We start from the raw sequence: 13,864 nt of genomic DNA on the forward strand, positions 1-13,864 counted from the left end.
GCAGAATGATTGTACAGCATACATCTTTTAATAAAAAAAACACTAGAATTTGGTGCACAAGTTTTAATTTTCTTTTGAGTTTTCTGAAATCAACACAGAGTCAAAATTATACAAACGGGGTCAAAAATTTACATAAGCTCACTTACTGATGATTAATTCAGAGGTGCTGAGACTTCCAAAATGTCTCTTATCTAGCCAAGGCCGAGGTCTCTTAACGTCCTGTTAGAGCTCATGATTGACTACAGCTGGTAGCTTCTCTGTGCCTTCATAAAAAAGGGTTTGTTTACAGCACTCATTGGATTGATCAATACGCAGTAACATGGGAAAGTCCAAGGAGCTCAGTGCAGATTTAAGAAAGAAGATTGCAGATGTACACAACTCTAGAACTGGCTCCAAGAGACATACCAAACAATGCAAATTCCAAGATCAGTTCAAACAATTGTATCCAAGTTATCGTGAGGTGTAGTCACTTTGCCGAGCCACTTTGCTTCAAGAAAACCCAAACTGTCACCCTCAGCTGAAAGGAAATTGGTTTGGATGGTCAGGAACAACCTGGGAACCACCATGGCACAGCCCTGCCATGAACTGGAAGCTGATGGATCACCTGTCTACAGCTCAGATCACCATGGACTAAGAGGCTGCTATCCAAGAAATAACCCCCTGATCCAAAATTGACACATTCAAGCTGAACTCAAGTTTGAAGCTGACCACACAGACAAAGAAAAAGCCTTCTGGAGGATAGCTGTATGGTCAGATGAGACAAAGATTGAGTTGTTTGGCCACAATGACGACCATGTACAGAGGAATACTGTACCTGGTGGTGGTGGTGGTGGTAGGATCATCATGCTCTGGGGCTGTTTTGCTGCCAGTGGAACTGGTTCATTGCACAAAGTGGATGGAATAGTGAAGAAGGAGGACTACCTCAGAATTCAACATAAACCATCAGAAACTTGAACACGACTTCGGAGTTACAACAGGACACACATCAGAGCTGGTTGTGGAGGATAAAGCAGGCTAACATTAAGCTTAAAACAAGTCCTGACTTCAACTCTATTGGAAATACTGTATATGGACCGTGCTTATAAGTCGAGTCCATGCCAAGAAAAAAAACAAATTTAATTGAACTCTACCAATTCTACCATGAAGAGTCGCGAAATATCCAACCAGAAGCTTGTTCATGGTAAACAAAAATGTTTGGTCAAGGTGAATCTTGCGAAGAGACATTTTACCCAAATATTAGGTGTGCTGTATGTATATTTTTGACCAAATTGATTTCAGAAAACCCAAAGAAAATTAAAACTTGCGCACCAAATTCTAGTAGTGTGGTTTTTTTTTGTTTTTAATTAAAGATGTATGCTGTACATTCTGCCACAGAAAAAGAATAGTTCAAAGAAATGACTGAAAGCCCAAATATCGCCATGACCTTCATATCCAAGATAACATTCATGTCACAGTTGTGGTCAGAAGTTTACATACAGTAACTTCATGAACACGTGTAGTAGTAATAAAGATATGTATGATTGTGCTGCGTCATTGCCCACTGGATATTGCCTGTACAGTGGACATGAACGTGTGAAGCACGGACTAATTTGAGGATAAGAATGGGAAGCACTCGCTGCCGAGCACAGGGATCCTCTTACAGCGTGCTGCAGGCACGGCTCGAAATGTTTCCTGCTCAGCTGACACGTTCATTCTGAATCGGGCGTCAGTGTTTCCTAGGATACCTGAAAGTCAAGACAAGACCCTCACGACCCCTACTGACTAGTTTTATCATGGTTTTCATTTTCACATTGTTAAAGCAATCAAGGCCTGAAAATTTGACCGCTTTCCAGTTTGAATAATTTCGCTGCATGTTAAACGAATGCTGGCACGGAGTATAGTGCAACCTTTTATATCGAAGCTTTTATTACAGAAAGACATGCTGAGCACTGAGTAATATGTAGTCGATCCTTTTGTCCTGGAGGAAAATCACATTCATTAGTGTTGCTTGGACTCGAGGCTTATTATAACGCTATCGGGAGGGGGAGGGGGGTATTTATTTATTTATTTAGTCTCCGCATATTGCTCTTATTTAATTGCATTTGTTCGTGATTGTGTGTGGCCTGCGATTGCATGTCTTTGATTCAGGACACAGAACATATTGCACTGGTTAAATTGGTTCATTTCTTTTTCAGTCACTGTTGTAAAGCCTGATTCGGCTCCTGAGTTCTCTGACTGGGTGTGTTTTTAAATATTTTAAAATCAAAGTATTGTTTGTATAATCCCGTTAAATGCATTCTTGCTAATTATGTTTTTTTTTTAATTATTTATTTATTTATTTATTTATTTATTTTAAACACTGTTCAACTTCTACTATGGGGAAATCAGTACAGTAAGTGTACAGATCAAGGGGTCATTATCTGGCCAAAATATTAGGGATGTAACTGAATATATTATTCAGATTGAATAGAAAATGTCCGTCCATCCATAGAGTGGTGCTTGAAAGTTTGTGAACCCTTTAGAATTTTCTGTATTTCTGCATAAATATGACCTAAAACAACATCAGATTTTCACACAAGTCCTAAAAGTAGATAAAGAGAACCCAGTTAAACAAATGAGACAAAAATATTATACTTGGTCATTTATTTATTGAGGAAAATGATCCAATATTACATATCTGTGAGTGGCAAAAGTATGTGAACCTCTAGGATTAGCAGTTAATTTGAAGGTGAAATTAGAGTCGGGTGTTTTCAATCAATGGGATGACAATCAGGTGTGAGTGGGCACCCTGTTTTATTTAAAGAACAGGGATCTATCAAAGTCTGATCTTCACAACACATGTTTGTGGAAGTGTATCATGGCACGAACAAAGGAGATTTCTGAGGACCTCAGAAAAAGCGTTGTTGATGCTCATCAGGCTGGAAAAGGTTACAAAACCATCTCTAAAGAGTTTGGACTCCACCAATCCACAGTCAGACAGATTGTGTACAAATGGAGGAAATTCAAGACCATTGTTACCCTCCCCAGGAGTGGTCAACCAACAAAGAGCACTCCAAGAGCAAGGCGTGCAATATTCGGCGAGGTCACAAAGGACCCCAGGGTCCTTTAGAGACAACTTCTAATCAACTGAAGGCCTCTTTCACGTTGGCTAATGTTAATGTTCATGAGTCCACCATCAGGAGAACACTGAACAATGGTGTGCATGGCAGGGTTGCAAGGAGAAAGCCACTGCTCTCCAAAAAGAACATTGCTGCTCATCTGCAGTTGGCTAAAGATCACGTGGACAAGCCAGAAGGCTATTGGAAAAATGTTTTGTGGACAGATGAGACCAAAATAGAACTTTTTGGTTTAAATGAGGAGCGTTATGTTTGGAGAAAGGAAAACACTGCATTCCAGCATAAGAACCTTATTCCATCTGTGAAACATGGTGGTGGTAGTGTCATGGTTTGGGCCTGTTTTGCTGCATCTGGGCCAGGAAGGCTTGCCATCATTGATGGAACAATGAATTCTGAATTATACCAGCGAATTCTAAAGGAAAATGTCAGGACATCTGTCCATGAACTGAATCTCAAGAGAAGGTGGGTCATGCAGCAAGGCAACGACCCCAAGCACACAAGTCGTTCTACCAAAGAATGGTTAAAGAAGAATAAAGTTAATGTTTTGGAATGGCCTAGTCAAAGTCCTGACCTTAATCCAACTGAAATGTTGTGGAAGGACCTGAAGCGAGCAGTTCATGTGAGGAAACCCACCAACATCCCAGAGTTGAAGCTGTTCTGTACGGAGGAACGGGCTAAAATTCCTCCAAGCCGGTGTGCAGGACTGATCAGCAGTTACCGCAAACGTTTAGTTGCAGTTATTGCTGCACAAGGGGGTCACACCAGATACTGAAAGCAAAGGTTCACAAGCTTTTGCCACTCACAGATATGTAATATTGGATCATTTTCCTCAATAAATAAATGAGCAAGTATAATATTTTTGTCTCATTTGTTTAACTGGGTTCTCTTTATCTACTTTTAGGACTCGTGTGAAAATCTGATGTTTTAGGTCATATTTATGCAGAAATATATAGAAAATTCTAAAGGGTTCACAAACTTTCAAGCACCACTGTAACTGCTTATCCTGTGCAGGGTCGCAGGCAAGCTGGAGCCTATCCCAGCTGACTATGGGCGAAAGGCGGGGTACACCCTGGACAAGTCACCAGGTCATCGCAGGGCTGACACAGAGAGACAACCAACCGTTCACACCTACGGTCAATTTAGAGTCACCAGTTAACCTAACCTGCATGTCTTTTGGACTGTGGGGGAAACCGGAGCACCCAGAGGAAATGCACACAGACACGGGGAGAACATGCAAACTCCACACAGAAAGGCCCCCGTCGGCCGCTGGGCTCGAACCCGGACCTTCTTGCTGTGAGGCGACAGTGCTAACCACTACACCACCGTGCCACAGAATAGAAAACGTGTTACAAGGAATCCATGGGATAAAGATATGAATAGGATGCAGACTTTTTTTTTTGAGCAGGAGGTTTTCACTTTCATGTGGGTGAGTGAACTGATAAAGAGGAAATGCAGGCAAGTAAATTTGTTAGAATGTCATGAGGTTGAGGTACAAATAAGTAGGATGTGTTTTAAAATATAAAAAAGTCCCATATACAGCTCTGTGCGAAATTCTTAGGCAGCCTTTTTTTTTTTTTTTAAAGTACAAATTTTATACATTTTTATTTGATCACTTCTACATTATCAAGTTGGTACAAAAACATTTTAAATTCTAAAAACATTCGTTTTCCAGGACAAAATTAAATGTTACAGGGGACAAAAAAAAAGTTTGTACGTTAGTAAAAGAAAGCAGCATGTTACTGTCCACAGGAGACATTTTTCATACAAACAAACAAACAAACAAACAAACATAATGAAGGCTACTGGATTTTGCTGCAAAAACTAAGCAAGTATGACTGAGTGTCCAGAAGAACTGTGGCTGCTTCTGGAAGATCTTCGGTAAAACCTACAGCTCATTTCCTTATAAAACTCAACACATTGTCCCTGAGACTGCATCGCACCCACTTTGTGTATAAATCCACATGCAGATATGAATATAGTACAGTATTTGGAAGACTAATCGGATGTAGACGATGGTATTGTGTTACACCCCTGGTGTAGTACATGTGCCTACCGTACATCGAGACTGAAACCTTGTAGGAGGTCCTCTCAGGCAGCTCTGATTTATTCCAAAACCAGGTTCATTTGGTCTTGATCCCTCTCTGATGCCCCGGAACAGGACATGAATAAAGATGGCGAACGCTGCTTTCTGTAGCTTAATGAAGCACATTCAGTTCCAGACCATTTCGCTCGCATCAAAAGGTGCCATGTGGAGATGGAGTGGAGCACAGGGCAGCTGCACGTGATGGCTAACGAGACCTTGATGATGATGTGTTTAAGCAGTGCTTCGCTTGTTAGACACCGACCTTTGAGAACGCTCACATCTTGGACATCCTTCATAACAGATGCATACAAAGTTTTCTCAGAGGGGAACCGTCAGGGCCTCCAGAGAAACCCAAACATATCAGCGTTTCAAATGTTTTATTTAATTTCTTTCATAATTTCGTTATTATTCTCTTCTAATTCTAATTTGGCCTCATTTTCTATCAAATTTGCTTCAGAAATGAAAGGGTTACTGAAATTGAGTTATCCAATGAGATTTTTTGTTTGACTCTAGGCTGAGAAGAGTTTAGCGCTGGCTCACTCATTGGTTAGGACTTCATTGCTGAGACACAAGGCCATGGCAGTGTATGTTTATGTAGGAAGTGACAGATGAATTAACCAATCAGATTTTGATTTATAGTGATCAAAATCAAAGTACCTTCCATGCCAGGATCTGGTCTTTCCAGGCAGTCTCCTATCCCAGTACGAACCAGCTCTTTTGAGGTGCGTGGGTATGGCACCAGTCTCCGTTTCCATAGCCCTCGGCCTCTCGCCTATACAGCTAGGGTTAAGTGGGTGGGCTAGTCCTCTGGTAGCCGTGAGAGTTTGACTTCCCTACTCGCATCCGTATTGCAGCGTGCCTTGCCAGATGGTAGTAGGTGCCATTTTGATGATGGTCTTTGGTATGACCCGACCACGAGTAGAACTCGCGGTCTCCCAGTCGAAAGGCGGACACGCTAACCACTAGGCCGACTTGCGGTGCTGATTTATACTGGGAGGGACCAAAAATGTATCACCCTAGCCCTTCTCAAAGGCTAACGTGCGCTTAACCGCAAGTCGGCGCTGTCAGCGCAACAGTGAAGTCACCTTCCAGCCGGTGTAGCGTTCATCAGTCGTGTTAGCGAATGCTAATAAAGCGGTCAAGCCAGTGCTATCTATTGAGAGCAAGGAGTACAGGCTAACGACCGAGAAACTAAGATCTCTATCTCCAGACTCTTCTTCCACGCTGCATGCTCTCTACAGTATTTTTCACTCAGACTTGCATTTCCCTGTGTAATTTACTGAGTTACTTTTAAAATCAACATCGACAGCTACACAGAACGGCGCGACCTGGCACCCTGCCACTAATCCCTTACAAAATCCTTTGCCCTGTTGCTTTTTTGGTGTGTCTGGCTAAGTTTTGGCTGAGCTCAAGTCCCAGCTCTAATAGTAAGTTCCCCACTGCATTGTATTCTACAGAGACTTGGTTTTAAAGGCTGTAATGCTAAACTGATATGTTACGGCTGTTTGGTGTCATTTGGTGATCGTGAATGAGGTTCTGGAATAAAATGCTCCGATTCTAATGATATCGTTCAGTATCACCGTATCGGACAGATCCATAGGACTAGCGAGTTGTGACCTTAAGCTCCACCTACGTATTTCATTTTCTCACTCGTTCTCCAGTTTTGTTTATCTCCTCACGTCTGAACGTCTGGCACAGGATGCGCAAATCACACGATCTGTGCATTATATCCCTCCTGCTCTGGCGGTCTCCATGGCTCTGCGTACTACAGGAAGAACCTGCAGTGTAGACCGTGACAGCTGATGCTTACCAGGCGTCTCATGCTAGGTGTTTATTTAAAAAAAAATTTTTTTCTTCTCAGTTTCGGCGCCCCGGCTGACCGTACCAACAAAACAACTCTTTGGTCCTAATCTCAGTCTCAAACGCAGGGCAGTGAAGATATGTAAATGTGTCCCTGGGGTAATGAGGGATGATTATGTGCAGAGACGTTCTGAAAACTTCATCAGTGTCGGTGTTTTGTTGGCGCACATAATAAACGAGGGTCATGCCCATCTTGCTTTTATTTTAATTTGCTTAAAAGTCTGTCAAATCGCCTAATGCCTTTTCCTTTCAGTCACAGTTTAAAAAAAAAATTGGAGTCTGTTGATTCAAAAACACTGTCTGTTTAGAGTGCAGATTATTATAATAATGTCCAGTAGGTGACTGGTGTTTACGATCAGTTTGTACAAGGATCTTCTAGAAATTTCTAGTCATCTATAGTATACCTGACTGTAATTCAAACATGATGCTGCAAAAGGTGATATCAGCTCGTCGAAGTCAGGAAAGTACTATTAAAACTCCTTGTATTATTTCGCCTTGCCTGGACTTGCTCCTAATGGACAGTGAATGTTTTCTCTCTCTCTCTCTCTCTCTCTCTCTCTCTCTCTCGTACATCATCTCGTTTCCTCTCTCCTCATCTCAGAACGCCAGCTGTGCGGCTCCATGGCCAGCTCCGGCTCGCTCTCGTCTGGCATGACGGGGATCAGTAAGGAGCTGGCCGACCTGCGGCAGCTCATCCAGTTCCCGGAGGAAATCGCCAGCATCCTGACGGAGCAAGAGCAGCAGCTGTATCGCCGTGTGCTCCCACTCGACTACCTGTGTTTCCTCACACGTGACCTGGCCAGCCCCGAGTGCCACAAGAGTCACCCACACCTCAAGGCCTCTCTATCAGCGCCCGTCATGCCTACCCAGAGTTCCCAGCACAACGTCGTAGAAGACCTAGTTGCACGCTTCAATGAGGTCAGCTCTCCGGTTTTGCTAAGTCGGGTCAACGGTGGTGCTTGAAAGTTTGCGAAACCTTCAGAGTTTTCTCTAATTCTGGGTAAACATGACCTAGAACATTTTATCGGATTTTCACACAAGTCTTAAAAGTAGATAAAGAGAGCCCAGTTAAATCAAGAGAACCCGGTTTAATTTGTCTTTCGGACTTGTATGAAGATGTGGTGATGTTTGAGGCAGGGCCGGAGTGGGCCCTGTTTTCAGTCCGGGAGTTTAATTCACATTCAGGCCACTTTGAAATGGAGGAGGAATTTGAGTACATTAAAAAAGATAAAACAAATAACTGTTCTTTCACAATGCTTTTTATTTGGTTTAAATTCAGGTAGTGACAATGTATGTTGTTCGTCGTTCTCTGCATTACTTTAGGGTTAATAAAACTTCCATTACGCGGTAGTTTAATGACCACAAACGTAATGCAGAGACCGACGAACGATTTCATCTAGTATGAGACGGGGCTCCACTTAAAATCGGATGGTGTGTGGCCGCGTGTCTAATCCGCATATACATTTATCTGTGTCACCAACATGTCCCAAAGTTCCTTAGTGAAAATATTTGAAAACACATCCAAAGGACATGCATCTTCAGAAATCGGCATCTTCGGCCCGGGTGTGGGAATGAACTTTTACGTCGGGGGCGAAATCCAGCTGACTGCCACTCCAAATAGCAAAGCAGCGAGTATGGCTGATCGTTTCGCGTTATTTAAGACGAATTGCACAACACATTTTTAGTCACATAGTCTTAAAATAACGAAAGCACCCATCTCGCGTGCATTTGAACCAATGCTTGTGCATTACATGCCGCATACGCCTCGAAAATAATGGCAAATCAACAATGCTGGGTACTCAGCAACCGGCAGATAAAGCGTGAGGGCGCATTAGGCAACTCAAAAATGGTTAAATGAAATGTAGGCTAAAGCAAGTGTTCGATTCTGCTTAGAATATTGGCATACGCATACACCTCTTCTAAGTTATATATTTAACAACAATTATTTAACATCAAATATGACTTCTAGGCCTATGTGTTCATAACCACAATGTGCGCACGCCTGTGGAAATGCACGGTGTGACAGCGAGATGAAATAGGCTGGATGAGGAAATAACGCGCAACAGCACATTTGGGACCTGTTCATCTAAAATTGTTAATAACTGGGATGTAAAGCAATGTCCGGTGGTTCTTAGAATTAAGACATACACCACATCTATACCGTGTAAAGTGCGAGATTTCACATGACATCAAAAAGCTGAATTGACATCGCAAACTATCGACACATTATAGGCCTAGCATAGACTGATAAAATCGACAAACAGGGTTATCATACTCCATATCTTTCGTAACCTACCAGCTGGTCTTGAGAACATATCTGTCAATTTGGCACATTTTGCTGCCACCTCCTTCCTTTTTTTAAGCTTCGCCCTTTCGGTTCCACCTGGCCTCTTTCTGCCCTCCATCACTGACGCGCGCTGTTTCGCGCCAATGTTGTTTAAGTTCCCCGCAATACAGAGGAGGAGTCTTGGACCAAACCAACTGCAATAGAGGGGAGGGGAGAATTTCCTTATTTGGTAGCGCCTATTTAATCTGCTGCGATGCTGTCGGCGTCTGGGCTGCCATGTGAAAATGCAGAGTGCAGTTGAATTGATGATTAATGCAAGAATAAGATCAGTGAAACAAAATTAGTGAAAATTATTTTCCCCATGCTCCAAGCAGGCCACCATTGATGGTTTGGGCCGGGGATGGTCCCGGCTAAATATAGGGCCACCCCGGCATTGGTTTGAGGTCATGTTTATGTGGAAATATAGAAAATCCTAAAGTGTGGTCGAACGCTTAACTCTTTGGTTGTGAGCTGAGATTGTCTATCCGACGTTCTTAGAATGCGTAATGGTGATGTGAGCCCCGGCGGATGATTTGGCGCCGTCGTGATCAATGAGAAAGTTCTGGCAGTTTCAGAAATGACTAATTTAAAAAGACAGTCCCTTTGTTCTGAAACAGTCCCGGTCAGATTCACCTCATTATATGGAAACACTTGCCATATGAAGGACTTTATAGATGCTGTTTCATCTCAAATGAAGTGTGTTACATGAGCCAGTGGAAAACTTTTCCAATCAGGTAGCTGAAGACTCAAATCCATATTGACCTTCTGTGTTCACGAGCTAGTATATGACCTAGCATGGACACCCACCGGCCACTTTATTAGGAATACCCATACACCAAATAAGTTTTCTGCAGTTCTCTAATCAGCCGATCCCTTGACAGCAGTACGATGCATCAAATCATCCAGATGCAAATCAAGAGCTTCAGTTAATGTTCATTTCAAACATCAGAATGGGAAAAATTGTGATATCTCAAAGCGTGACTTTCACTGTGGCATGAGAGTTGGTTTGAGCCAGATGGAGTGATTTGAGTATTTCAGAAACTGCTGAGCTCCTGGGGTTTTCACACACAGCAGTCTCGAGTTTACACAGAATGGTGCGAAAAACAAAAAACACCGAGTGAGTGAGCGACAGTTCTGCGGGTGGAAACAAACGCCTTGTTGATAAGAGAGGTCAGAGGAAAATGGCCAGATTATTTATTTAAACCAGGAAGTATATAGTAGCTCATATAATCACTCTTTCTTTACAACCGTGGTGAGCAGAAAAGCATCTCAGCATATAGCAGCAGATGATCACGTTGGGTTCCACTCCTGCAGCCAAGAACAGGAATCTTAGAATCAAGAACAAGTTCCTATTAAAGTGGCCGGTGGGTGTATCTTATACTCTGAACAAAGAGCTGTAGCAAATGTATTTTTTTTATGCCTCTGCCACTGAGTGACGGAAGCATTATTTTCTCAGTTTGTCCATCCGAGATGCTTGGTAACGCAACATCTCAAGGACGAGTGGTGGAAATGATGGGAGGATTTGTATGGAATCATCGTAACCAGCAGATGAACTGATTTTTAGATCTTGGAACCAATCCAAATGGGGTCAAGGTCAGAGCAAGGTCAAATGCCTGAAATAGTTTTTCTTCAATAGTTTCCTTCATGTCTGAAGTATATTTTAAAGATAATTCTGGCAGATTAGTAGACTTGTTGGTTGAAGAGGTATCTCCTGTTGCGTTCTGCTTGTTAGTGTGAGACACCATAATGTAGACCAACAGAACATGCTGTATTTGGGAGGTAACAGAGTATACGTGCATTATTAAGAATAACTAGATAATGTGTTCTAAACCAATACAAATACAAGGCTCTAGGGTGTGGTGGTGGTTTTTTTTTTTTTTGTTTGTTTGTTTTTCTTATGAGACTGTCAGAAAGGTTTACAGGGCATCTGCCCTGGACTTGAGGTAGACGTCAGGGCTGGCATCCTGTGGGCACAGCTGTAGTACTGGAATTTAGCAGACACTCTAATCCAAAGCGACATACAATGAGTGCAAAAGTCGGATACATGAAGTGCTGAACTTCTAGACAAGAAAGTTCTCATGCCAGCTGAACAAGTGACCACAATACTGAGTGTAATATGCTGTTGAAGTACCAATACTCAAACAGTCAAGGAAACAAACCAACCCTATAAAGTACAACCAAGTAGAGAACTCAAACAGCTAACCCCAGGCTAGACAGTACACAGCCTGTACGGAGAGGTGCAGCCTGAAGAGGCGAGTCTTTAGTCTGCACTTGTAGGTGGCCAGGGAGTCAGCAGTTCTGACCCAAATGGGAAGGTTGTTCCACTAATGGGGAACCAGGACAGACAGCAGTCTTGAGCAGGCTAGGCAGGAGTGGAGAGGAGGAGGGGCCAGGTGACTAGTGGTTGCAGAGTGTAGGGATCTACAGTACCTGGCGTGTAGGGGCGGATCAGACTCTGGAGGTATGCTGCCCCCTTGATCGCCTGGTAAGCTAGCACCAATGTCTTAAATTTGATGCGAGCTGCAATAGTTAGCCAGTGCAGGTCGGCAAGCAGATGAGTGACATGGGTAGAACGAGGGAGGTTGTATCCCAGGTGATTTGCAGCGTTCTGGATGAACTGCAGGGGTCTGATGGCAGAAGCTGGAAGATACCTTTGAGTGTTTCTGGAGGTACGGTATAGTGGTGTGGTTCAAAAAAAAAAAAAAAAAAGAGTGAAAATAATTCTGAAAAATTTAGGCCATGTTGGATGGCACGGTGGTGTAGTGGTTAGCACTGTCGCCTCACCGCAAGAAGGTTCTGAGTTCGAGCCCAGTGGCCAACGGGGGCCTTTCTGTGCGGAGTTTGCATGTTCTCCCCATGTCTGCATGGGTTTTGTCCAGGTGCTCCGGTTTCCCCAATAGTCCAAAGACATGCAGGTTAGGTTAATTGGTGGCTCTAAATTGACCGTAGGTGTGAATGTGAATGGTTGGTTGTCTCTCTGTGTCAGCCCTGCGATGATCTGGCAACTTGTCCAGGGTTTACCCCGCCTCTCGCTCATAGTCAGCTGGGATAAGATCATGGATTAGGCCATGTTCACTTGAAATCTAAATAGAGATTGGCGTCATCGTCCCTACCGAACCCGATCTGAGCTTGAGGCGAACCATGTTGGTTGACTTGGTCAGAATTGCAGCAGTAGGGTGGCCAGTTCCTTTCTGCACGCATTCACTCACACACACGCACACGGACAATTTCAAGTAGTCAGTTAACCGACTTGCATGTCTTTGGACTGTGGGGGAAACCCACGTAAACACGGGGAGAACATGCAAACTCCATACAGAAAGGCTTCCATCGGCTGCTGGGCTCGAACCCAGAACCTTCTTGCTGTGAGGCAGCAGTGCTAACCACTACACCACGGTGCCACCCCTAAATACAGATCTAGTATGCATAAGAATTACATTACACCCCCAGAACATACACAGCTGTTTAAACGTGGATGTTTGAAATCCTTTATTAAATAACACTTCTCCTGTAGGGATGTACCATTTCGAGATGTTCAGTACAATTAATATTCCACCTGGGTATGAGCTCATACCCAGTATTGATCCTCATAGTAACCAAGTCTGCCATGTGCAAGTTCCCATGAAAGGATGACACCCACTTCTTAACACATTTTGCTTCCTGTCTGGTCACCCAAATCAACAAACTACTGCGTTATGACAGTAATCATGTAAGTCTCGAGCGTAGCTTCCGCAGGATTTCAATCCAGTGGCAACAACTACAAAGTGGATCCTCTGAGCGTTTGTTTAGTCTGCATAGCTTGCTGTAACAGCTGAATATAATGGCTTGTATGCTAGCTTAGCTTCAGGCATGTTTGGATTACGGGCTTTGATTTGACAAATAGATAATAACTGAGGAAATGGGCTAGAAGTACTTGGATATCTGAATTTTAGGCAACTGTTTCTAGTTTCTTTACACAAAATAAATCTAAATATACAGTTATAAATACTGAAATGTATTAAAGGTCCTGGCCAAAAAAAACCCGCCTCTGCTTTTGAACCGGACCTGCAAGAAGTGTGAGCGACATCATGTTTAACTTGTGTCTGCATATCAGCTGGGATTCATTATAATAAAACAAAAACAGAGCAGGGGAAAGTGTTTATTATGTATCACTGGCGCTGGACTTGTGAACTCGAGCAGCAAAATGCAGCGGTTTTTAAAGAAATCATAATCTTGCTTCATTTTAGGCATGCTGTATGTAATAAATAATATTAAAACTGGTGAGCTTGAGGTCACGGGATGATCCGTGTACATTCTAGTGATTCTATTTTCCTGTCAATCAAAGAAATTTGATAATAAAAATATGAAGTGTGGGTGGTATGGTGCAGGTTCTCGCAGGAAGAAGGTTCTGGGTTCGAACCTGCCGGTCAACTGGAGCCTTTCTGTCTGGAGTTTGCACATTCTCCTCGTGTGTGTGGTGGTGGTGGTGGTGTCCTCTGGGTGAACTGGTTTCCTCCCATAGTA

General features: G+C 43.0%; 1 protein-coding gene across 10 annotated transcripts in view; it reads left to right on the top strand.

The window, feature by feature from the left end:
* Nucleotides 1-13,864, top strand: part of plce1 (phospholipase C, epsilon 1) — a 207,175-nt gene that overhangs the window by 116,461 nt on the left and 76,850 nt on the right. For all 10 annotated transcript variants that reach the window (XR_009656455.1, XR_009656456.1, XR_009656457.1 and 7 more), the window contains one exon: nt 7,640-7,956. Coding sequence is in view for 7 of the 10 variants with exons in the window: in XM_060939539.1 (XP_060795522.1) it covers nt 7,640-7,956 (317 nt within the window). In the remaining 3 variants the exon portion in view is untranslated. The remainder of the gene's footprint in view (nt 1-7,639; nt 7,957-13,864) is intronic.

Source organism: Neoarius graeffei, chromosome 14, assembly GCF_027579695.1.
Source record: "Neoarius graeffei isolate fNeoGra1 chromosome 14, fNeoGra1.pri, whole genome shotgun sequence".
In the NCBI taxonomy this organism is placed as follows: domain Eukaryota; kingdom Metazoa; phylum Chordata; class Actinopteri; order Siluriformes; family Ariidae; genus Neoarius; species Neoarius graeffei.